General features: G+C 42.2%; 4 protein-coding genes across 9 annotated transcripts; 1 reads left to right on the top strand and 3 right to left on the bottom strand.

The window, feature by feature from the left end:
• Positions 1 to 275: 275 nt before the first annotated feature.
• Positions 276 to 3873, top strand: LOC127784419 (THO complex subunit 6). The gene is made up of 12 exons (XM_052311714.1): positions 276 to 542; positions 632 to 747; positions 843 to 919; positions 1166 to 1211; positions 1335 to 1395; positions 1564 to 1617; positions 1787 to 1867; positions 1974 to 2013; positions 2321 to 2427; positions 2513 to 2623; positions 3304 to 3420; positions 3531 to 3873. The coding sequence occupies exons 1-12, from the start codon at positions 330 to 332 to the stop codon at positions 3624 to 3626; spliced, it is 1119 nt and encodes a 372-aa protein (XP_052167674.1). The 5' UTR covers positions 276 to 329; the 3' UTR covers positions 3627 to 3873.
• A 972-nt stretch (positions 3874 to 4845) lies between these two features.
• On the bottom strand, positions 4846 to 8646 carry LOC127784417 (uncharacterized). 3 transcript variants are annotated; one of them, XM_052311712.1, is made up of 3 exons: positions 8425 to 8646; positions 6444 to 7370; positions 4846 to 5852 (listed from the first exon to the last, which is right to left on the bottom strand). In XM_052311712.1, the coding sequence occupies exons 2-3, from the start codon at positions 7343 to 7345 to the stop codon at positions 5357 to 5359; spliced, it is 1398 nt and encodes a 465-aa protein (XP_052167672.1). In that variant the 5' UTR covers positions 7346 to 7370; positions 8425 to 8646; the 3' UTR covers positions 4846 to 5356. The 3 variants fall into 3 exon arrangements, with proteins under 3 accessions (XP_052167672.1, XP_052167673.1, XP_052167671.1); XM_052311713.1 differs by lacking the exon at positions 8425 to 8646 and adding an exon at positions 8000 to 8414 and having other exon boundaries at positions 4846 to 5846; XM_052311711.1 differs by lacking the exon at positions 8425 to 8646 and adding an exon at positions 8000 to 8410.
• A 1295-nt stretch (positions 8647 to 9941) lies between these two features.
• Positions 9942 to 16966, bottom strand: LOC127784131 (uncharacterized). 4 transcript variants are annotated; one of them, XR_008019444.1, is made up of 17 exons: positions 16491 to 16966; positions 16293 to 16390; positions 15972 to 16107; positions 15680 to 15811; positions 15435 to 15557; positions 15236 to 15333; positions 14911 to 15046; positions 14650 to 14778; positions 14462 to 14560; positions 14273 to 14368; positions 14082 to 14189; positions 13886 to 13981; positions 12554 to 12893; positions 12310 to 12431; positions 12123 to 12190; positions 11789 to 11847; positions 9942 to 11253 (listed from the first exon to the last, which is right to left on the bottom strand). XR_008019444.1 is itself a non-coding variant. In XM_052311322.1 (17 exons), exons 1-16 carry the CDS (start codon positions 16924 to 16926, stop codon positions 11795 to 11797), a joined length of 2331 nt encoding a protein of 776 aa, XP_052167282.1. In that variant the 5' UTR covers positions 16927 to 16966; the 3' UTR covers positions 9944 to 11253; positions 11789 to 11794. The 4 variants fall into 4 exon arrangements, 3 of the variants coding, with proteins under 3 accessions (XP_052167282.1, XP_052167284.1, XP_052167283.1); XM_052311322.1 differs by having other exon boundaries at positions 9944 to 11253; positions 11789 to 11908; XM_052311323.1 differs by having other exon boundaries at positions 9945 to 11253; positions 11789 to 11908; positions 16314 to 16390.
• A 915-nt stretch (positions 16967 to 17881) lies between these two features.
• On the bottom strand, positions 17882 to 22463 carry LOC127785122 (CRM-domain containing factor CFM3, chloroplastic/mitochondrial-like). The gene is made up of 9 exons (XM_052312545.1): positions 21226 to 22463; positions 20666 to 21128; positions 20431 to 20561; positions 19652 to 20002; positions 19350 to 19506; positions 18969 to 19261; positions 18803 to 18862; positions 18610 to 18699; positions 17882 to 18455 (listed from the first exon to the last, which is right to left on the bottom strand). The coding sequence occupies exons 1-9, from the start codon at positions 22423 to 22425 to the stop codon at positions 18372 to 18374; spliced, it is 2829 nt and encodes a 942-aa protein (XP_052168505.1). The 5' UTR covers positions 22426 to 22463; the 3' UTR covers positions 17882 to 18371.
• Positions 22464 to 24197: the final 1734 nt, after the last annotated feature.

Raw genomic sequence — 24197 nt, 5'->3', positions numbered from 1 at the left:
TTTCATATTATTTTATCAATGAATAAGATCTCGTCGTTGGCTTCTCATCACAAAAAAAATAAATATAAATTTATTAGAATATTGTTTTAACCTATTTTTTAAAACTTTATAACAGTTAGTTTATTTGTCTGTACCCTCAAATAATTATTACAATACTGTAAAAAAAACAAATCAAATAGGGATTTCATATTATATTTTTTAATAATGAATAGATCTGGCCGTTGGTTTCTGATCTAAAGGCCCAGCCCAACCAGCCGCTGTCTCTTCCCCCCACTCCTCGACTCGCTCTCGCTTCCGAAGCAGCGGCGGCGGCGGCGGCGTTGGCGGGGATGGACGCGCGGGGGTGGGACGAGGCGGCGTACAGGCGGGGCATCCTGCGGGAGCGGGACCTCTCCTGCCGCACCCTCTTCCGCGCCGTCTTCTTCGACCACCACGACGACGACGCCGACGTCCTCCTCGCCGCCGCCTCCAGCGACGGCTCCCTCGCCTCCTTCTCCCTCTCCTCCTGCATCTCCTCCTCCTCCTCCCACCCCACCCCACAGGTTCGTTCTTCCCCACACCCGCTCCATGTGCCGCGTCCTCGTGCGCAGCTAAGGTGTTCGATCTTTTGTTTTGATTTGATTGGATTCAGACCCACCCGGATGCCGCGGTCTCTCTGGTTGATCCCGTCTGCATCGTCCAAGCGCACAGTGGCCCGGCCTACGACGTCAGGTTCTACCCGGATTCGCAGCAGCCGCTGCTCTTCAGGTGAATTGCTGTGCTGCTGCTCGTCTTCTCGGTGGCCGTTTTTGTTCAGGTGACATGGCATGACATTTGGCGACGTGATCCGTTGGTTGTGGCAGCGGCGGGGATGACGGGCGCCTTCGGGGATGGAGATGGCACGAGATGCAGAGCTGCCTTGTGCCGCTATCTCTGCAAGGTGCTGCAAAAGAACCCTCACTTCTTACTAGGATTGACTTGGTTAATTAGTTTGGTGTGTGCTTTACCTAGAAGTTCTACCTGTACTTGCTTGCGCACACCCCACAAAGAAAAGGCTAAATTTTTAACAAAGATGTAAAACATTTTGCAAGTCCCATTTCCTTTTCTAGTGCTCTAGTGCATGTTTTTTTTGTGGGGCTAATGCATGTTGTTTAATAGGTTACTTTGTCATTGCTTTTCTTTCCAGGGGATCATTTGGAGCCAGTACTTGATTTGGTGAACCCTCAGCATGAGTAAGTATTCTGTGAAAAAGGACATACATCTGATAATCATTTGACATATCGTTTATTCTAGAGAAATATGCACTTGCACTCTCATCCTCCATCTTTTCAGAGCTTTTGTTTTCGATTTTGTAGGGGTCCTTGGGGTGCTCGCTCTCCAATACCTGAAAACAACGCCATTGCGATTAACAAACAGGTCAACACCAGAAAGTCTGCATTTTCACTTCATCCAAAGAAGCAAAATAATCTCTTGTGTGCATTTTTGTTCATTGTGTATATTATATAGAAATGATGCACATTGTTACTTGCTTAAAAAAAGATATCTTATTCAGTTATTCTTTCTCATCATTCTTCTTCGCAACAGGAAGGATCTGTTTATGCAGCGGCCGGGGATGCATGTGCTTATTGCTGGGATGTGGTATGTATTTTCTTGAGGTAAATGCAATATATAGAAGTCCTGAGCTACATGGAAGGAACTACAGATTGCTTATGATTCATGTGGCACAGGCTTCCATAATTTTCTATTTTCTGTGTGCCTGCTTGAGAAAATATCTGATAGTAGGTTTTACAATGTCTTGTTCTTTCAGGAGAGTGGTAAATGTAAAATGACCTTCAAGGGACATACTGACTATTTGCACAGCATTGCAGTCCGCGAAGCGAACCGCCAGGTTGGTTTGTTATTATTGTACTGATATAGTCCAATACCATTTTCCCATAGATGTCTTGCCTTCATTTTGTAGTAACTTTTAGTTAATAGAGCCTTTCCTTTTTCAGGTAGTTACAGGATCAGAGGATGGCACAGCCCGTATCTGGGGTGAGCAGTGCTTTTGATAGGATAATTTTGTCTTGTACTTGAAGTGTGCCTTCTCATGTTCATCCTGTTCTAACTGGTCATTTTGTATATCTGCTCGTTGATTCAAGCAAAGAAAAAGCACCAACTAGCTATTTGTCTTTTTGTACTCTTTAATTCACATCTGGTGATCTGGTCACAGGTCACATCATATTCACAAAATTTATCCTCTCTCTTATGAGTTTACCTTCAGACAGGTTTAGAAAGATTTGGCACTACATGGAAATCCATAAAAAGGCATTCTCTTATTTCTGCTCTTTGTGCACTGCAGATTGCAGAAGTGGAAAGTGCACTCAGGTTATACGTCCGGTGAAAAACAAGACTTTTGAGGGGTCATGGGTCAGTTGTGTTGCCATTGATGCAAGTGAAAGCTGGCTGGTAGGATGCACTTCAAGCTGATATAACAATGTGTTATGCATCATGTATTTTACAGTTATTATTATCTTGGTCCTATTTTTCCCAGGCTTGTGGTACTTCTAGTGGTATATCAGTTTGGAGCCTTCTTTCAAATGAGTGCATCTTTAATGTGGATTGCCATGCTCCTGTTCAAGATTTGCTGTTTGACAGAAACCAAGTAAGTCTATCTATTCGTCATGTTCAAGCTAGAGTTTAGCAAACCAGTAAAATTGCCCATGGTTAGAAATGGCTCATCTTGTATTTCAAAGATGGGCTGGCAAAAAATTTAGGACGGATCATTCCATTCTTTAGTCTTTGTGAGTTTAACAAATGCTATACCTGTAGTAAACTAGTGTTCCCCTAGTCAATTATTTCCATTAACAAGGCATATGATAGTTCCACAAGTGCATGATTTATCTATTTAACCAATGCCCTTTCTAAATTTTTTTATGCATAATTGTTTGCCAAATGAAAGTTTGCATAATTGTGTGGATATGAAATTATTATCAGATAATCTCTCAGATATGCACAGAAAATGCAATAAATTATTTCCTGATGATTTATGACATGGTTGCCAAAATTTGAAGCTTTGTGATGTTATTGTTGGAGAGAAACAGAATAAAATCAAAAGCTTTTGCTTCCAAACAAATATAAGAGTGCCTCTTCAGCCAACTAGTTATTATTCCTGCAAGGAAAGCATTTTATTATTGTCTGCTCACATCTATTAGAGATTTACCAAAGCAATGTTGAGTCTGGCGATAGACAATAGAGCAGCACGAAGGATGCATTGTTTCCCAACTCTTGTGGTTTAGGAATTATCAACTGTTTGTTTTCTTATACTCCATTTTCACCATTCAGATCTTAGCAGTCGGTGCTGAACCTCTGCTCTCTCGTTTCTCTATCAATGGGACTCTTCTTTCACAAATCAAGTGTGCTCCTCACTCAGCATTTTCTGTCTCCATACATTCTTCAGGGGTATGTCTGTCTGTCTCTTGATTCTCATTTTGAAATGACTTGGGTATCTGTTTCACCCTACTTCTGGAGTCTGGCCGATTTGTCCTGAGTTTACTACCTTTGTTGTGCAGATGGCAGCTGTTGCTGGATATGGAGGCCTTGTGGATGTAATATCACAATTTGGGAGTCATTTGTGCACTTTTGGCTGCCGGAGCCTGGATAAGTAAGATCTATTGGAACAATTAGCTAAGCACTCTTAATAGTGTAAAGAACTGGAAAAACACTGCCAAGATCTAATTAAGTACTACTACTAGTAATCATACACTTGGGAGCTGTTCAGCTGTAACACTAGTTCATCTCTGTGCTAACTTATGTAATTCACAGTTGTGCCGTTGCTGCTCCGACAGAGATGGCTCTAGATCCTTAAGTTTATTGCTGTTACTATTTCCCTAATGAATTCCCTTGTACGGATTACCTGCTGGTTGCTGCAACACTGCTCTCTTTGCTGACTTGCTCCCTCCGCCCCCATAAAATACAAACTCAGGATAGGATTTCCCCATAAAATACAAACTCAGGATAGGATTTTAAGATGAGATGTGACACATTTTAATATTCTTCAGATTATTCTTAGATAGCCTATCCAAACTCAAGTTTGTCTTTTTATGGGACAAAAGGAGTACATCAGCTTACCTGTGGCATCACGTGGCACTTGTTTCTCTTTATTAGGCAATATTTATCACAGCTCCATATCTAGATTTAAAATTTATATGCTACTACCTCTGTCCCCTAATATAAAGGATATTCACTATTTTCTTGTAACGTTTGACCACTCGTCTTATTTAAAAAATTTGTGTAAATATAAAAAACGAAAAGTTGTGCGTAAAGTACTGTGGATAATAAAGTAAGTCAAATAAAATAAATAATAATTCCAAAAATTTTTCTTGAATAAAACTAATGGTCAAACAGTGCAAGCAAAATGTCTAAATCCCTTATATTAGGAGACGGAGGGAGTAAATTATAATCACTTAAAAATTATATTTCATCCAAAAATGGAATAAATAATTCATTCAGAAGTAATCAATGTAATTGCCGATTGAAAAATCTATGGATTTGTGGAGGTGGAAATATCCAACTCCAAAAAAAAAAAAAAGAAAACCTTAGATCCAAAGTTATGCTAGCTCTAAAACATCTTAGATCGGAAGCTATGCCAAATCACAGTAACCTTTAGAAGTTTTGATGCATAATTGATAGCACCTTCGAAGCTGTAAACCTGTAATAACAAATTCTTTTAGGAGTTACCAAGAATGAGTTATCTTATGTCTGAGATATCTGGACTGCAAAATTCAGTAGCAAATGCAGAGCTGACAGCTGGGCATATTGACTTCTATCCCAAAGGATAACAGATCACATTCTTGCTGATTACAGCACTTGCAAAGCTGACCAAGATTTGAAAAGAAAAAGACCAATTTGGCAAATGGAAATTCATAGTGTCACAAGCGTGCTAAGGCCTAGGCCTTTATAATACAAACAAGAGCCGGCTAAACCAGCCACTAAAAATACAAGTTTTTATTATACAAACAAGAGCTGGCTACTCCAGCAACTGAAAATACAAGTTTTATACTAAATACATTGTTGATGTCGACGGATTTTTTTTCCCCAGTTCCACCACCACTGACCCCATATATGTACAACATTCGGGCAAACGCATGCAACATACAGAAGCACCCAGTTTCTGAAAATATATACAGCAAATTCATCCTATATGTACATGAAGATATGAAAATATCATCAGCAAGGCTTCCAAACCAACAACAGAACAGATATGAATGAGCTCCAAGAATATGGTCTTCATTCTTCTAACATCATGAAGCACATACCTGAAGCTTTATCTATCACCTATTCGATCGAAGTGCGCGCTAGGCGTTAATCTAGCCATGGTGGTAGATGATAATGGAACTTACAACCTGGGCAAGAGCCACCCAAGAGTCCAGCCGAGAAGCAGTCCAGCACCAACGATGCCTACACCGACCGCAAACACGACAGCCTTGCGCAAGTGGCTATCCTTGTTATGCTTCCTTCCTTTCTTCCTTGTTCCATCCTTCCGTTCTTGCCCTGGCGGCACCTTTTCTTTGAGCATGATCCAGGGGAGTTCAGGGAACATGGCTGCTATCTGGTGTTCCTTGAACCTGAGCTGGAGGCATATGTTCTCCAGCTGCAGCATTTTCAGCCATTGCTTGCACGCAAAGAGATGAGAGGCCTGACGGAATAATAGCTTGATGACATGGTCTTTCTCATCATAAGCTTTCTTGGCAGCCATCTCAGCCTCCCTCGCGCGTGTTTGTGAATGGCGGAGTGCATCCAGCAACTGGGCCCTCTCAGCGGCACTCCGATATGTCGGCTTGCTGCCTGGTGTGCGATCATCAGAATTACAAGAATCCTGTGTGCCCCTGCATCTGAATGCGATTATGTCAATATATGGACCATAACCAGGAAGAAGCTTGGACAAACAAATTGGTATCTGGGACTTTCCAGGGATGAGAAATAACACGACATGGAAGGCATGCATGACTACCATTACTTCAATTTTGGATCATAACAAGGAATCAAAAGATTCACACAATTTCATACATACAAAATCGGAATAAAATTTGTGTTTGCTCATTTTCAGAACTAGTTTCACACATACAAAATTGGAATAACATTTGTGTTTGTTCATTTTCAGAACTAGTTCGTAATGTGATACGTGAAAATAATAAGCCATAAGATTTATCCTTGTAAAGCAAAACATCGGTATTCTAAAAGTGGGTCTACTGGGCTGTTCACAAGGAACAAGCACACCTACTTGTTATCACGTAATCACCTGTTTGGCCCTCTAAATGGGCCAGTTAGACCGGATTTGCCTAGGTTGGGGACCAAACAAAAAGCCACATACCACTTTCTTAAAATAACTAGTATCATTAAGAATTTAAGACGGCCTGAATCCAAGAAGGAAGACACCGGCAAATCATAGTGAATTCCAGCGATTGTGAAAGAATATAACATACCCACGTGCATCATTTCTTTGATGTTGCCAGCCTTCACCATCAGATGAATTTGTCTCATTGGTGCTTGAAATGCTATAGCTGCACAGCATAGTGTCATACTGCACTGGAGGTGATTCTTTGCCAGTATAAGGTCCATAATCATCCTTGTTTTCGTGGTTGTTCAATTTTGAACCATGAGCACGTTGGGTGGGTCTTGGCAGCTCATTTTTGCCTACGTTGTGCATTTCACTTTCTGCAACTACGGAAGCCAAACCATCCGCTTCAGCTGCCTGCCACCATGGCCGAGACTTCCTGTTTTCTTGCCAAGGTGCATCCATCTCATAGCATGCCGTCTGTGGTTTCTTTGGATACAAAGGATCAAAAGTTTTGAAGTCCATATGTTCTTTGTCCTCATGAAGATAGGTGGCACTTCCCCTGCATTTGAGGGTCATTTCAGAATAGGCAGGAAGACTCTTGAGCTCTTCAAAACCTGTCTCATATGTTTGTTTCATAAAAGCTGTTGAAACTATCCATGGGGGCTCAAAAGGATCAGCTGTTTTCTTAGGATTGATGTCCTCAAGTTTGGACACTGGTGCGAAACTTTCGACTTTCTTTACATCAACTTCCCCACACATATAATTCAGGTCCTCGCTAGCAAGCACATTCTGGCACCCAAAATTGGGCTGCAACTGAAGCCACCATTGGGTATCTTTTGGCAGATTGGAGTTCATTGCATTCCAGTTTAAAGGCATAAAGTTGGGGATATGGCAGTCTTGCGGATTTGTTTGATTTCCATTGTTGGTCTCATGCTGTTGCCCAGATGGCGGGCAGCAACCGAGTTTCGGAGCTCTCTTTGCGTCCTCTTGAACCCGGCAGCGGTTAGCAGCACGCTGCCAAGCAGCCCTTGTTTCAGCAGCTGCCATTACTCACATGCTAAGAAACTGCACCCTGCACATCAGAAAAATTGTTTGTCAATGTCCTCGGAAAAAGTTGTTCATCAGCACTACTTCCATAGAAGCTCTAAAGAAAACAAATGATAGTATTAACAGCCTATTTTACAATGTTTTCATGACAGAAAGTGCATGCATCATCCACGCTAGAAAATTTGAAGACCGATCCATCAAGATTCATGAACTGTTTGCTCAAAAAGAATCTACAACCATAAAATGAATACGGACAAGCACAATAACGAGAAGACATGATGCTCAGATATGCAAGCAACGTCGAAATAAATGAAATGAAATGAAATGCCCATGGCAAAGTAGAAAACAATCACTACTAATTACAGCCAGATTTGAGGCGGGAAACGATTATCCAATTCTCCGACAGATTTCACTGATTTGAGGTAAGGGACGAATCACAGATGCAGAAATACAGAAACAGGTCGGATTCTTCGAACTAGGAAAATTTCAAGTATCTGACTGGACCAAATGGGCACGCAAAATGAACACTGAACCCGAGATGCTCGAGCAAGTCAGACAAAATCGAAAGATTCCGAATCTCCGATTCTCCTCGCTCCCTCCTCCCGATGATCCGATTCTCTAAAATTTTACAGGTGAAGGCAAAAGCCACCTCACCTGGATCAGCAAAAGACCGGAAGCTTGAACAAAGCTGCAAGATCAAGGCAGGTTCTTGGACGAAGAGGCTCCAACCCGACGACGATGACGATGATTCCTTCGGATCACCACCATCTCACGACCGGATCTCGCAGCTCCCTCGCCGTCGCCGCTGACAGACTGAATCTAGAAAAGCGAACCCCTAAAGGGGACAAGAAGAACACGGAGAAGAGTGGAAGCCAAGGGAGAGGAGCTAATAAAGAAGGGATCTTTGCTCCTCTCCGGATAATGACGTGAAGGCAAAGCAAGCAGCAATCCTACCAGAAGAAACAATCCATCCAGCAATAATAATAGTAGTAATAAAGATTTCAATTACTCCCAAAATCAAAACTTTTTTATAAATTGGCAAGAAAGACCAATTAAGCTGCCGTTTCTGCGCTGCTCACCGCCCCTGAAAGCGCCATTTTTTCTCCCCACAAAGATTGGATTTTTGCTCGGGTCCTTCCTCTCCCAACTCCCAGATTTTTTATTTTTGTTCTTCTCCTTGCCGTGTCATCTGATTTTCTCGCTCATTTTTTTGTTGGTATTTTTATTTTTGGGGGAAGAGGTTGTCCAGGAAAGGGGGCAAAGATCCGTGCCGTCCCGTGGCTTCCTGGATCAATTTGGGTGATGAGAATCTGAGAAATCCACATCCATTTATGGGAGTGACGTGGGCTTCTCTCCCGCTGGTGAGGTGGGGACAGGTGTTTCCTTGCTGATGCAGCCACCTCAACCCCCACTGATGAGTGTTGTGGCAAAGCAGGGAGCCACTGGAATTTATTTCTCGAACCTCTCTCTCTCTGCCGCCTAAAGTAATGGAAGTAAAAAGAAGAAAAGCATATGGTTCATAGGAAAAAGAAAGGGAGTACTGTATGCTGTGATGAAGTGCTGAGTGACTAGTCAACTTTTTTTTTTTTTAAAGAGTACAGTAAGAACCAAAAGAGTACGGTTTGAGTCTATATAAGGTTATTCAAATTTCTCAATTTAACTTTGAGAGCGAAGTTTAGAGTAAAGTCATGAAGCGGCTTGAATCTCGATCCATCTCTTTAGTTTATCTTTCAAATCATTTTAACCCTTTCTATTTTTTTTTAAGTTGAGTTAAAACCATTCAATTGGGTTCCAGCATTAAAAGAGGTGGATATCAAACAAGCCCAAAACAAATTGTAATATGTATTGCCAATACATCATAAGTATGTTAGTGATAAGTCATAATTTTAAAATGGGGACACTAATTTTACATTAAGTAATTTTATGAGATATTGCAAATTTATAGTGAAATTTAATTAGTTCGCGTGCACTATTTAAACTTACGGCACAACCCTAGTGCTCTCCTTCCAATCCAAAAATGTTAGTATAATCTGTTAGTGGGTTGACCAGATATGTCACTGGCTAATTGGGTTGTACTAGTTAAATTAAAGGTTTGATACATAGAACCAACATCACTAATCTATTTTTTCTTAATACAAACCTTTGATGGTTTATATATTTCAAACTATTAATACAAACCTTTGATGGTTTATATATTTCAAACTATATGTTATTTATAAATTCCATTTAAACCATCTTACCCTACTTAAAAGGTATGATAAAACGACTTTAATATTAATTATTTTTAAATATTTAATAGTAATTTGCTCACATTATAAAAGTAACTCAGTTGAGAAGTAACTTTCCATAAAATAATGCTACAATAATTACATAGGGATAAGTTGGAAATAAGAAACTATATGAAGTAAATTCACAAGTAAAATGTAGAGAATATTCATAAGTATATACATGGATTTTCTTATTTGAAGTAATCACTATATTATTTTTCTTGATATAAGAAGTAACTTTTCACGATATTAAAGTAACGATATTGTTATAGGGAAATAACTATAAAAAAATAGAATAACTCTCAATGATATAAGAGGCAACTACACTACTAGGAAAGTACTATATTCTAAAATATAAGGCACAACTATCACTAACACAAAGACCAAAAAATAATTTAATCACTTCCTCGGTTGGATCACATTGATGCATACAAGTAATGTGAGGGGGGTTGATGTTAGAGTATTTAAAACAGAGCAAATTTAGAGTACGAGGTGCTAGTTAATGTATACATGCATGCACGCATTATATCATGAGACAGAGAGAAAAAAAGTGGTTGAGACGCAGAGGGAGTAACTCATAAAAATATATAGTAATAATTTCTTCACAGTATTAAAAGTCATAAAAAATCTACGATGTCTCATGCTTACGTGCCGTTCCTCTTTTTTTCTTTATTGTGTGTGTGGTTTGGGCTTATGCATGAGAGGTGAGCGCATAACAGACCTTTTCAATACCATGATTAAGCATTTGGGAAGTTGGCTGGCTGGCCAAGTAGCACCTTTGGATGTTGCCAAGTGCTACATTTTGAATTGAATGCAAACTTGAGAGCGAGCCCAATTGACCAATTGGACAAAACGAAACGCCAAAGATAGATGTGAACCTGTAGAAAACTTGAGGATCAAATTAGTATCACACTCGTATGTAGATTTTCACAAGAACTAACCTAGACCATTTTTCTCTTCATCTCTTGTAAATTCTTTTATAGAGCACATAGTAAATTCATTCGAACTTTCTCGATTATTTCTATCAACGGAACGACCCCACATCTCTTTCAGCTGTCCAATCCAATATGGCCACATGGGTTAGACAGCTACGTCGGTGAAGTGCCCAACTTTTTCAGCAATCCGGATGCTGCCATGATGCACGAACTTACTATTCTACTCCCAGTTCCAGTTGTTGGTGAAGTGAAGATTTTCAGCGTACATCCTGGTCCTTCAGGCTTCAATAGATCATAAAAAAGAGCATGGAACATGCTTTGTTTGTAGTTTATCCCACACAAGAATCTAATTCTCGATGTTCTCTTTACACTGCACTACTACAGCAACCACCTTTTACACGTTACCGTGCCAAACAAAGGCAAACGATATCAAAAAAAAGGAGAAAAAGAAAAAGAAAAGGTAAAGGAAAGATAAACTGTACGGTGTAATCTTTATCTGCCTAACTCGTCTTTACTACTACTTTACTCCCAAAACTGCTACATTAAGCTGAACCAGATCCTGTCCACTAATCAAGAATTAGTCTTTTTTTACCTGCCCATTGTTTTGTTGCAACTTACAACGCAGAGTGCGCCTTCACGCCATCCATTCTCCTTAAGCAGTGAACAGATTGAGTTTAAGAAGGCCAAGGAATCCCTCAACGAAACCCTGGATGCAAAGCAAACTTATTAAGATGCAATCTTAAGTAATGTTAATGTTTGCAAGCAAAGGAAAACCCAGTGACCCACAGGAATCAATGATTTCTCTGCATATAATTACTTTCATTTTTCTTTTTGAAACTTCTGCACGTTGATCTTTACTGAACTTGACAAAATAATCGTTGTCTTGAGCTGTGTGCGCGGTTGCTTCCTATTCGAGGTTCAGGCAAACTGGCCAATGTTTAGATTCAGGCAAACTGGCCAATGGTTTGACTAAACCACATATAACTCCGGCAGTGGTTGGTCCACGACTAGGACATGCCTCTCTTTCCCCACCATAAGCAGCAATGACCCAGCTTATAGACTTATAGTTATAGCTTTATAAGTTGGGGAAAAAGGCAGCAGGTATTTCCGATGTGATGCTGTGAATTTATATTGCATAAATAAATACATTCTTCAAAGCGATAGATGATGTTATGTGGTTAACAACCTAGGTTAAGTTATTGTTATCCAATGCTACCATGGGATATAAAATAGAGTTGTACCTTCCGCTAGAAGCCAAGATCAAACGAAGGGCAATCATCATCTGTTAACGTCAGGTCGCCTGCAGATAAAAAGGGGTAACTGCCACATTTTTTTTCCACCACTCTGTAATCTGAACTGAGCTGCAAATGCATATGTAGTCAACTAGTCATTGATTAGCATAGTATAATCAAACAGTAGGTGCTAGTACTCACAGCATGATCTTATGATGCAAAACAATATGCAGCTGTGGACAGTTATAAAAACCAAGTAATTTGATTGCTCTCATGAATCTGAAACTACCTTAAATTCACAAACGGCAGTCTTTTTCCAAGAAAGGTTATATAGGATGCAAACCTGGTCTGCAGTTTCACCTTTACCCGATGGAGGGTCTGAGCTAGTAGTACACATAGCTGGTGCAGAATCTGCCATGTATAGACCAATATATGTACGTTTACTCTTGGATGGCAAAAAACCCTAAAAGTAAAGCACAATTTTGCTCTAACTCCACAAAAGGGAAATTAATTGAAACAGCTTCCAGTACCTTTAGAACTTTCAGTTTGATGGTTCCTTGTTGAACCTTGACTCTGCTCTTTTGCATTGGATACATCAGATGTTGGGGTATCCACCATGTCCAATTCCAGACTATCAAAAGTTGTTGGTCTCCTATAAAGCATATTCGAGTAAACCCATTTTCTTATTCGACTTGTCATGTTAGATATTACTACTTTATTGTCCAGAAGGCAATCTTCTAGGATATAACTGAAGATATGCACACAAAATCTTACATGACTGTCTGATGATCATTAGTTGGATGGGCACTCCCTGATAACTCACTCTGAAGTGTAGTGCATATTGAGTTCCTTGGCTGCAGAGTTTCTAAATTTAAACAAGCCAGCACTGATGCACGAAGTTGTGTAGCACAATGAGACATTCGAGAGTTCATATTAACACCAATAGTTCTGTTTGAACTGTTGATCACTGAAATGTTAGAAGCTGTCTTGCTATGATCCGCATCACGAGCTATATTTGATCCAAAGGATGCTGAGGAGTGTACTTGTGAAGCTGGAACACTTTGGGAGTATTTCATTTCCGATGGGGGCCTCATGATAGACAGTATTTGGGATGCTAAAAAAGCATAGCAGTGTTATTAATATGAAGCACATGATCAATAAGTAAGTAGCGTAAGTCATTCAAGTTAGCCATGCAATCCACAAAGGATCACTAACATACACTTGTAAAAATGAATGAATTTCTTGAAAGTACTCTACTGCGTGAATTGTTATTGTATGAGCACAATGCAGGAACTCTTTGCATTTTATTTTTATTTTATGCTCTTCAGATTGCCAAAGAGAAATATTTGATGATAAACAAGAAAGGGTAAAGCAGAACGACCACTATAGAAGCATACAGAACTGTTTCAGCTTTTATTTAAATTTGATGAAGTCATAAAGAATACCTCAAATATCCCTTGTAATATGTAAAATCACATATTTAAATAGCTACTTACCAGTAAATAAACCTGAATAATTAAGCTACACATTCGCAGGAATAAGGGACGACCATTTTCCTTATCAGTAATACAACTATGAAATAATTACTGCAAGATGCATGCAACAGAGACATATCTAATCTGACCATAAAGAATGTCCTGAAAGTACGCTGCTAAAAGGCACCTACCAGAAAGCTATTTTGAAATCCATATCATGGAGTTTCTGAAATAATCAACCTTAACTGAAACTAGTCTTAATGAACAAAGTCAATATTGGTCACAACAACCTTAGCATTGCACAACAGAAGAGAGAACACTGATAGAATGTGCCAGTAAAAGTTTCACTAGAGCAGACTTGTCTTGTATTTTATTTTCTGAAGTGCACATATATCAAATCAATTATCTATTTAATACAATAAATAAAAGCATTACAAATTTGTTAAAACAATGGCTGATTGGATTGTCTTACTTTCGGTGCTTGGGTATAGGGATAATAGTAGCCAGGTGGGTGCATAGATTACTTATCTACTGTTCGTGTTGTTGACATACATGAAGGAAACATGCAACATAATTTTTCTGTTGCGTGGTCAAACCTTTTCAAACTAGAAAGTAGGTAAAGTATACATACCAGTTCTCAAAGAATCATCCGTGTTACCAAAAGTTGTTCTGCCAGCCTCTCTCCTCAAAAAACTAGTGGAAGATCCTGATTTACCATCCTGAAGATCTGCAGAAAATAAATAAAACATGGGCATTTCTGGATTAGAGTATGTCAACAGCAGGAGGGTAAAAAATAGGTGTAAGTATGCTACATCAAGTCTGTTTACCACAGAATCCTAGAGGACTGTCCACTCTATCATAACTTGATTTGCCAACTTCTTGTGGATTATAGCTTGCAGCATATTCTGTTTTATCTTGCTTATTATCTGCAAAAACTGGGGAAAGAACCAGCACTTTAACTATATAAAAATATAACTACTGGAAGACAGATATTGTGCATAAAGTTAAACCCAATTACCATTAAATTGATGTGGATCATCCAAGTTACTAAATGTTGATTTGCCAAGGTCTGTCTTGTAGCCAACAGTAAAATCTGGTTTAGCCTTCTGAGTATCTGCAAACAGGCAAACAGCAGCCTTACTACCTAAAGATACATAGGGAGTAGTAGGACATAGAACTAAGTGTTTATGATATCATGTTCAATTACCATGAAATTTTAGTGTATCAATCATGTTAGTATGTATTGATTTGGCAACCGTTGGCCTGTTGAAACCATTACTACCTTGTAATCTACTCTTTTGAAAATCTGAAAATTTGTAGAGACAAATGAATTATTACATTAAAGTATGTCATAAGCAGCAAAGTACTAATGTGTGGAACTCTGTGATCACATACGATTGAACTTCAGTGGACTGACAAATTTTGGAGATTTGTTTCTCCCATCTGTCCTGTCAGTTGTATTATGTCCATTCGCTGATCCAGTTTGACTCAAAACCACCTCTGAAGGGTGTTTAGACTCTACATCTGCACACCAATTAATGCAGTAAAATAAATATGTGCATGATATAGAAAAAAAAAGGAATATATGTTTAAAAACTACATTTGAATATTTTCAGAGTATCGTAAGCTACAGAGTGGACACAAATGAAAACTAACCATTCTTTTGTTTTCTTATCTCACAAACTTCGATAAGATAATTAGGCAACTGGTATTTCATCCCGCTTTCAACAGATTCACCTGACTTGAGATATCTGCTGCCAAGCACTCCACCATCTTCATCCAGCAGAACAATCTGAACATCCAATTATTAAAAAACTATAACACCATTCTACAACTAGCAAAATATCACAGCATTTCATTACATAGCATCTAGCAGTGACATCGAAAACAGCAATCATATATTGCCAAACCTTGCACTAGAAACTTCTCAGTGTTGATATTAATAAGCATGAAACTAACGGATTGAATGCTAATTGCTAACCTGCTTTGCATGCGAACCAACTTGCACAAGCTTTATCACACCATCATGGTACTTCTTTGCCTTCTGTGTTAGTTGGGTGGTATATAAGGCACTCCATTCTACAAAGAATGTACATTCACTATTAGCTTTGAAATATATCAATAATTTACAATTTGTACATATCGCAAATATCTGACATATACAGAGAGAACACATGAACCTTTAAATCCAGAGTCTGTTGAACCCATAATGCTTCCTGAGCTACCAGCATCCACAACTCCAATCTTTGAAGTTTCTGGCTTACTTGAACCAGCAGTATTTGATGATTTACTGTCCTCAAGATCTATACTTGTAGAGACAAACATTTCGCACTGTGATATGTTGGACGAGGACAATCATAGCTAACTGATGTTTAACATTAATTCATTAAATCAATCTTAAAAAAAAAACATTATACCCATGTACCATGAAATTTCTGTGGACTGGTAAATTTGAGTGGTTTACTCGTTGGACCTGATCCTGTTTTGTTACTTGTATTCTCCCCACTCCTTGGTCTTGTTTGCACCATAGGTTCCTCCGAGGAATTAGTTTGTAAACCTGCGTATTGGCAATGCAGAAATAACAACCTTTCAATATGTGGGCAAAGGAAAAAAGGAACTCCAATTAGGCACAGCAAAAATGTTGACGTCTCACAACGCACAGGTCCAAAGATTAGATACAGAAATCGTCAATATATTGAAAAATGCACAAAACCAACCTTTGTTTACACTCTTCGCCTCACAAATCTCAATAAGACAGTTAGGGAAATGACATTTCTTCCCAGTTTCCAAAGATTCCCCTGACTTGAGGTACCTGGTGGCTAGCACTCCGCCCTCTTCATCCAGCAAAATTATCTGGACGAGTAATCCAAAACAACATATCACATCATTTTTCCCCAGTCCACTACCACAGCATTCTAAGATAAACTGGTCTCATGAGGATCAAGTAACCTACCACCAATCTATCATCCATTAGCTACCCAACAATCAGAATATGCCGTATACCAAATTACCAACTACGAAATGTGCATTCTGCTAACCTGCTTCGCGTGCGAACTGACCTGCGCGAGCCTGACGACACCGTCATGGAACTTCTTCGCCTTCTGAGTCAGCTGGGTGGTGTACAGTGCGGTCCACTCTGCAATCAAAAGCACACCCGATTCATTCATCAGATTACGCCCATTCTGTTCAGCGATCAAACACCTTGTGAGCATACGCAGAGCAGGCGGCTCGCAAACCTTGGAAACTCGAACCCACGGCTTCATCCTTGCCACCGCCACCGCCACCCCCCTTCGTGTTAGGGTCCGCGAACGCACGGGGAGGCCGCGAGTTCACCGCGCTGGGACGCGCCCTGGCGCTTGCGCCGCCGCGGTGGACGCCTCGGGAAGCGGGGGATGCGGCGGCGGAGGAGGACCCCGACCCGGGGTGGGGCTCGGGCTCGCCGACGTCGACGAGGTGGCGCTGGAACGCGAGCGAGGCGCCGGGGAACACCTCCTCGCCGGCGCGGAGCGTCCTGCACTCGACGGTGCCGCCCGCGTCGTCGAGGAGGACGAGGTTGCCGGAGGCGCGGTGGAGGACGATGGCGCCGTCCTGGTACGCCTTGCGCTTCTGCTTCACGTGCTTCGTGTACGTCGCTGCCCACCGCCGCGGCTCCGCCTCCGCCTCCGCCGCCATCGGAGACGGCGAGCTCGATCGATGGGTGGGGGAATTGAGTTTTCGCGGAGAGAATTCGAAAATGGAGAGAAGAGGGAAGCTGCAAAGGGGAAATTTATTGGGCTTGATTTGGGCCTGGAATGGTAAGCCCGGCCCAGTACTAATTCTGGGCCCATCTAGATCGTGGGCCATACGGAAATCACAGGAATTGGTTTTGGTAGCTGCGTGTGCTCTCAGCTGGGGACTCCTAGCTAGCGTGTCCTCGCTGCTAGCTAGCGCTCCTCCCCTATTAACTACCTCTATTAACACTATTAGTTAATATATACTAACTATCTCTATTAGTTAATATACTTAACACTAATAATAGTAATTAGGAAAGATTATGGAGATTTTTTTACTAACAGATTAAAAAAATTTTAAGTTAGATTTGAAAATTTTCGATTTAAATTTTAAAGTCAAATTTTAAAAACTTTCAACTCAGATTTGAAAACTTTCAACTCAAATTCGAAATTTCAAATCGAGATTTGAAAACTTTCAACTCGATATTCGAAAACTTTCAAGTCCAGATTTGAAATTTTGAAAACTTTCAAATTGAGATTTGAAAATTTTCAACTCGAGATTCAAAAACTTTCAAGTCCAGATTTGAAAATTTTGAAAACTTTCAAATCGAGATTTGAAAACTTTCAAGTCAAGATTTAAAAACTTTCAAGTTCAAATTTGATTTTCAACTCAAAATTTAAAACTTTCAAACTCAAAACATGCTAAAGATTAAAAAAAATAATCAGAAAAAAGGAAAAAGCGAAAAAAAAGGGGGTAAAGAAAAACGAAAAAAAAAAAAGAGTGGGAGGCGCGCGCTGGCGGCGGGCCGGAAACGTGCGCGCGCGGAGTAGCAATCGCGCTCTCAGCTTCGAGAGATTCCGCAGAAAACCGTTCAAAATTCCGTATCAACGAAAGGTTCACATGTTCATGTTGTAAATATGAATCTAACGTGGACCGGAGGATTCTTCTAAAATGGCATGATATAATTACAGCTTCTGCAAAATGAAACGAACTCACACGAGCCTGATTTATACACTGCCACTTTGCAAACATTCTGCACAGCAGACAACTTGATCGTGTGTTGACAGAAACCTTTTCAAATCTGCAGGATGTAGAAGGCCATCAGGGCATCAGGCATGGATGGAGCTATGGAAGTAGCCAAGGTAAAAAAAAAAAAAGGAATGGCAGCAACTGCAGACCATGCACCACAATCCACACACACTCAAGCTACATCCTTTGTCGTTGATCTCGCAATGGACAAAGGCCACTAATGCTGTTGCAGGTCAACTTGTGTTGGCAATAATCCATAGATGAATCTTAAAACTGCCTGCCTCTTGAGTAACACTGCAGAAATTTCACAATATGAACATGCAATGCTTTACTACTGACTTTTCTCCCGGACTCAACGAAGTTTCGCCAGTTAAGATTCAGAGATATTCATTCTGATCATCCTCAGGTTCCTCTTCATCCTCACTGATGTAAGTTTGCAGGTAGGCCTCCTCTCCTTCATCCTGCAACAACAGAAGCTACCTGTCAACCACTAGCGATGTGCCGGCATTTGAAGGTGATCACAACACCACCAAACACCGCGAGCTATAAGTGTGTATTAACAAAATGTAATTTGCAGCAGTGCTTTTGAACTCAGCATTTTTCATGCATGATTACCTCTATTTTATCGTCATCTTTAGACAAATCAGCCTCAACTGTTTGAAGTAACTCCGCATCTGGTTTTTCCCCAGCAACTTGCATTCGTACCTGATGGTCATGACATAGGAAGAGAACATCATCAAGAAATGTTTACTACTATAAGAAAATATAAGTCATACTGTCATAGAGAACTCGTGTATAAATGACTTACAAGTTGAGACTTCAGCTTCCAGATCTTGTCTCGCAGATTTGAGATATGATGATTTAATCCCTAGATTATTTTAGACCATGTAATTGATTAAATACATATACAACTTACGTAGAGTTCAAAAAATAAAATAATGGAAAAAGAAAATCAGATTTTGCACTTGAATTACCTCCCGCCTTTGGAGCTCTATAGACCGTGCCAATGCTTTTCTCCTTGACAATAGGTTTCGAGGCTTCAAAATTTGGGGCGTCTTGTAGTTCTTACCCCGGTACAAAATGATTGCATATCCTTTTGTCGTCTTATCAACTGAAATGAGCACTCCTCCACTTTCAGCTTCCAGAGATATTGCAATATGTTTTACTTGTGGAAAGCTCTTCCCCTTTACAAGAACCTTGACTAATTCTCGATGCTTCCAATGCAAGTGCATGTTCTGTACTGTTCCATCAAAAACTTCTCGTCTTCCTGAGAAAATTTTAATGCATATAGACAAGTCATAAAACACCACATGCATTTTATATCACAACTGTTAAGTGAGAAGTGCCAGTTGTACCAAGCATTAGAAAGGCCTTCATTTTCAGGCCAATTCTGCGAAGTAAGAAGCGTTCCTCATCTGTAACAGTTTCCAAATCAGTTGGAAGCTCTGCTGGAGAGAGAAATTCTTGAACTTTAGCCAAGGCCTTTTCTGCTTTTATGACCTTTGTTTTTGCCTGCACAGGAGTAGATATTACACAAATAATCACAAAGATATCTTTGTGCAATGGAGGAAAAAGTAGCTAAAATGCTACTTACAAATGAGTAATGAAATTAAAATACTAAACTTTTGTTTCTAGAGATGCATTTTGAAGAGCATACCAAAATCAATTTTCTCTTCAAGTTCCTCAAAAGAGAGGTATGTTTTGTTAGAATCATGTGATTCTTCTCCTTTTTCCTGAGCTCAGCATTAATGGAATCTCCCCATCGAGATTTTGCCTCTCTAGTTTCCGTGAGAGTGCCAGCAACTGGGGGATTTTTAAATACTTTGGGTTTGACACTGATCGAGGCTGATGCTTTAAGCCGAGCCAATTCTTCCTCATCCTGCCAAGTGATTGCTTGCTCTTGCTTCTCCACCAAGACTTGCCTTACTTTAGGTGTTATGAAATCATTGCCCCTGTAGAAGACAATGTACTCCTTGTTCCTCGATAGAAGCACTCCTCCTGTTAATTTCTGCAGGTGTTCCGTTACACAGATTCAAAACATGCATAGGCTGCAGTGTGCAAGAGAAACTAATACAATGATCATATTTCAAGGTTAACCATCAGTCATGCATCGAATCAAGAAAAGAAGGCATTCAATACGTCACAAGAACAAGCAGGCGAAGAGGTAAATTAGTATGGAAGTGCAGAGGAGAAGAAAGCAAAGTCCATTAGTGGATTTCTTAAGCGTTCTTTGTCAGATTGTTACTCTCAGCTTTCTCAGAAATTTGACATTTCAAGGATTCAAAAAGTGTGAATTAAGCAAAAGAACTAATTAAGGCAGCAAAATAGCTACTTATCAAGCAATGCCATGTTTATTTGATTCAACACATACATAACACTGTGGAGACAGGAATGCAAACAGGCAAACTACTGATAATAGTTATCTTGATCTTTTACCCTGATTTCTTCTGCCATTCTGTCATTGCATGTATTTGGAACCCCCCTCTTGATGGCAATCTTTGCAATAGAACTTTTCTCCCACAATTTAACGATAGCAGTAGCTAATCCTTGGTGTTCCCTGTTTCTCCCTAAACCACACGGTACGCATGAAGTGTGAAAAGATGGAAATTAATTGACAAATTGAATACTATGCGGTAGATGAAAAGCTACTCAGATAAGTTCACTGAAATACCTAGAGCAAAATGAGGAGCAGTTTGCCTTGCAAGTCTACGCAGAGCCGTCATTTCCTTATTCCGAAGGGTACTTTTAACCTTGTAAGGAAGTAGTCTAAATGGTGTCTTGTAACCAGGAACAACACCAGGAAGCAAGTCAGCATCCACAGGAATAGGGCCACGACCAGACCAATCTTTATACCGCGGTCCCAACTGATCCAAGAAGCTATCGATATCAAATGTCTCTGTAGGTTTTTCAGAGGAATTGACAATATATGCTGAGCGATTCAGTCCATCTGCACCTGACTTCTGAAATTTATGTTCAACATGGATAGGTTCAACACTATTACTACTAACTCTTTTATCAAAATTAACCTCTGTAGTTTGTGTATACGACTGCACACATCGAAGGTTGTAGTTCATTCCCCTATATAAAACAACTGATCTCCCTGACCTCCATATTACAATTCCTCCAGTCCTCTCCTGATAGATAAGAGCAAGATAACAAAGTAACTATCAGATTTCACGCCACGAAAAAATTGTGATGAACAAAACATGAGACAGCAAAAGGTAACCGCACCTCTAGTATATCATGAGTTCTCTTCATGTTCAGGCTTGGAGGTCCTTCAAATCTCAGCTTGACCACCTCTTCCACCCTCCATTTCTGATGAATGCTCTCCACAATGAGCTGAGTGACCCCTCCTGGACCAACCCTCATCCTCTCCTTCATCCTCAATGCCACATCTCTAAGCCTCCGCAGCTCGTGCTCAGGGATAGTCCTCTCAGCCAGCTCCGTGTTGCTGCGCTTTCTCGGCCTATCAACATCCCCCTCCCTCTCCCATGGGAGGAGCACAGGACCGAGCTTCTGGACAAAATCCTCGGTCTCGGGACACTCAATTGCAGCATTTCTACTACTTTCCTCCATCGAATTCCTCATTGTGTTAACAATTGAATTTACGCTACTCCGCCTAGTACCTCTATAAAACCCACCACCTGAAGAAACATGGTCCAGTACCGAATCCATCATAGAAGAAGAATTTGCGGCCGGTGCTGCATAATCCTCGGAGAATTCCCCGTCTGAGCTATCACCTAGCGTCTCCTCCTCACTCCCCAAATCTTCGTCTTCGTCTCCGTCTTCATCAACTAAACCCATCTCATCCTCGGAAGCACCATCCCCATCCAACCCTTCCTCGTCAGAAACCAATTGGTTCGTCATGGGCTCTTCTTCCCCGTGCATCCACGGCGCTGACACCGGCCGGCTCCCGAGAAGGAAGCTCGGCTCGGGACGCGGCCCATCCTCCTGGGCCTCGGCCGCTTCGCCGCCGACCACGACGCCATCGCCATCACCATCCGAGGAATCGTAGTCGAAGTCGAAGTAATCCACGATGGACTGCAGCGTGGAGCTCCCACTCCAACCGGATTCCTGATCGCCCGCGGCCTCACCCTCACCTCCGCCCGGCTGCTGCTGCTGCTGCTGCTGCTGCCAGGGGAAGGAGGCGCGCTGGGACGGCGCCCTCGCGGACCAGCGGCGGATGGCCTGCTTCTCGAAGCTCGGCTTCAGGGACCTCCTCTTCTTACCACCCCTCTTCCCGCTGGCGACGTCCAGCGCCGGGGCCTTCTCCGGCGAGGAGGTCGAGGGGGAAGAGGAGGAGACTCCGGCCCCGGCGGCGGCGGCGGCGGTGGCGCGGCGGAGACTCAGTGGCCTCGTGGAGCGGAGAGTGGAGGGGAAGGGGGGTTTGGGGGAGAGCGCGTGCGGTGGTGGTGGGAAGAGCAGCGCCATTGGAGGCGAGGAGAGGAGCTCCGATGAGAGAGAGGTGGGAGATGATGGTCGAGGAGATATGAGCGGCCATGAGAAGTGGGCCTTGGGCCATAATTTTTCTCTTGGCTAGTTCTTGGGCCGTCAATCTTTTAGTTTTGGGCTTTAATGTTTGGGTCTGCACCCACAATATTTATAGGAAAAAGTACACCAGAGCTCCCTCATCTTATCACCGAATTATAAAATCATCCCTCAACCTAAAAATCAGATATATAACATCCCTAGACGGGTCACTCTAGGTCCCTAGACAGTTTTTACCCCGGTTTTGTCCTACGTGGCAGATGAGTCAACGTGGGGCCACGTGGGACCCACGTGTCAATGACTACTTCCTTTTCTCTCTCTACCTCTCTTCCTCTCTCTTCTTGGCAACCGGCCGCGCGGAAGGACTGAGGAGCGCGGCTGACGACGGGCGGGGAGAGGAGCGGAGGGGGAGATGGACGCGGCGGCGGTGCCACCGGTAAGGGCGAGGCCGTCGCCTCGCCCTCGCCGTCGCCTCGCCCTCGCCTCGCTCTCCGCTCTGCTTGACGGGAGGCAACTCCAGCGCTCGGCCACGCGTCCCCCTGGGCGCTGCGTCCTCCACCGCTCCCAACCCGGCAGCGGCGGCTCTCATTGGCGGGATGCTGAGTCGAGAGCTGCTACTGATTGACAAGAAAGAATCAACTAGCATCTCGCGTGTTACTCGCCAAGTTTCAGTACGCAGCGAGGTGACGAACAATAATCAACTCGATTTGATCGAGCTTCGCTCCCAGCTGATCCCATGGGGGACTGTTTCGGCTCCGAGGAGGCTGAAGCTACTGCGACCGTGAGGGCACCAACATAAGGCCACCATGGACGCTGGCAAGGTATTCAAATGCTTGTGGCATTTCTTCTCCCTTGGTTCTTGACAACATATTCTGATCAAATTTCAAACTTCGCAGCAGAAGCAGCCGCTCCAGCAAATAGGCGTAGTCCCATCATGGCACTGCACAACGTGTTTGCTTCCATAAGCAGCGCCACCGGGCATCACGTCGGAAGGTCGAGCTCGTCCATGAGCAGCATCACCAAGCAGCAGCAGTAGCAGCAACAATATGCCCCTGGGAGCAGCAGGCGGCGCAGTCATCGGCTTCGCCGGGGCGCTCTACCCGGAGCCGGAGGGGAGGATCCTGGAGGTCCCCAACCTCTGAATCTTCACGTTCGCGGAGCTCAGGGCGGCGACGAGGAACTTCAAGCCGGACAGCGTACTCGGCGAGGGTGGGTTTGGGCGAGCGCTGGAGTTGCTTCTCGTCAAGCAGAGCGGAGAGCGAGGCGACGGCGAGGCCATCGCCGGTGGCGCCCCGCCGCATCCATCTCCACCTCCGCTCCTCTCCCCGCCCGTCGTCAGCCGCGCTCCTCAGTCCTCCCGCACGGCCGGTTGCCAAGAAGAGAGAGAGGAAGAGAGGTAGAGAAGAAGAGAGAGGAAAGAGGTAGAGAGAGGGGAAAGAAAGTAGTCATTGACATGTGGGACCCATGTGGGTCCCACGCTGACTCAGTTGCCACGTAGGACAAAACCGGGTTCAAAACCGCCTAACGGCCTAAAGTGACCTGGTTTTGTAAGTTAAGAGATATTATATATCTGGTTTTGGATTGAGGGATGATTTTGTAATTCAGTGACAAGATGAGGGACCTCCGGTGTACTTTTTCCATATTTATATGGGCTCGGCTTTTGTGCCCACGGTCGTTTTTGGGCTTTTGGCTTCGGCTCACAATCGCCTTGGGCC

The sequence above is a fragment of the Oryza glaberrima genome, chromosome 9 (genome assembly GCF_000147395.1).
Source record: "Oryza glaberrima chromosome 9, OglaRS2, whole genome shotgun sequence".
NCBI classification, from domain to species: Eukaryota; Viridiplantae; Streptophyta; class Magnoliopsida; order Poales; family Poaceae; genus Oryza; species Oryza glaberrima.
This window is presented reverse-complemented; position numbering and strand designations above follow the sequence as displayed.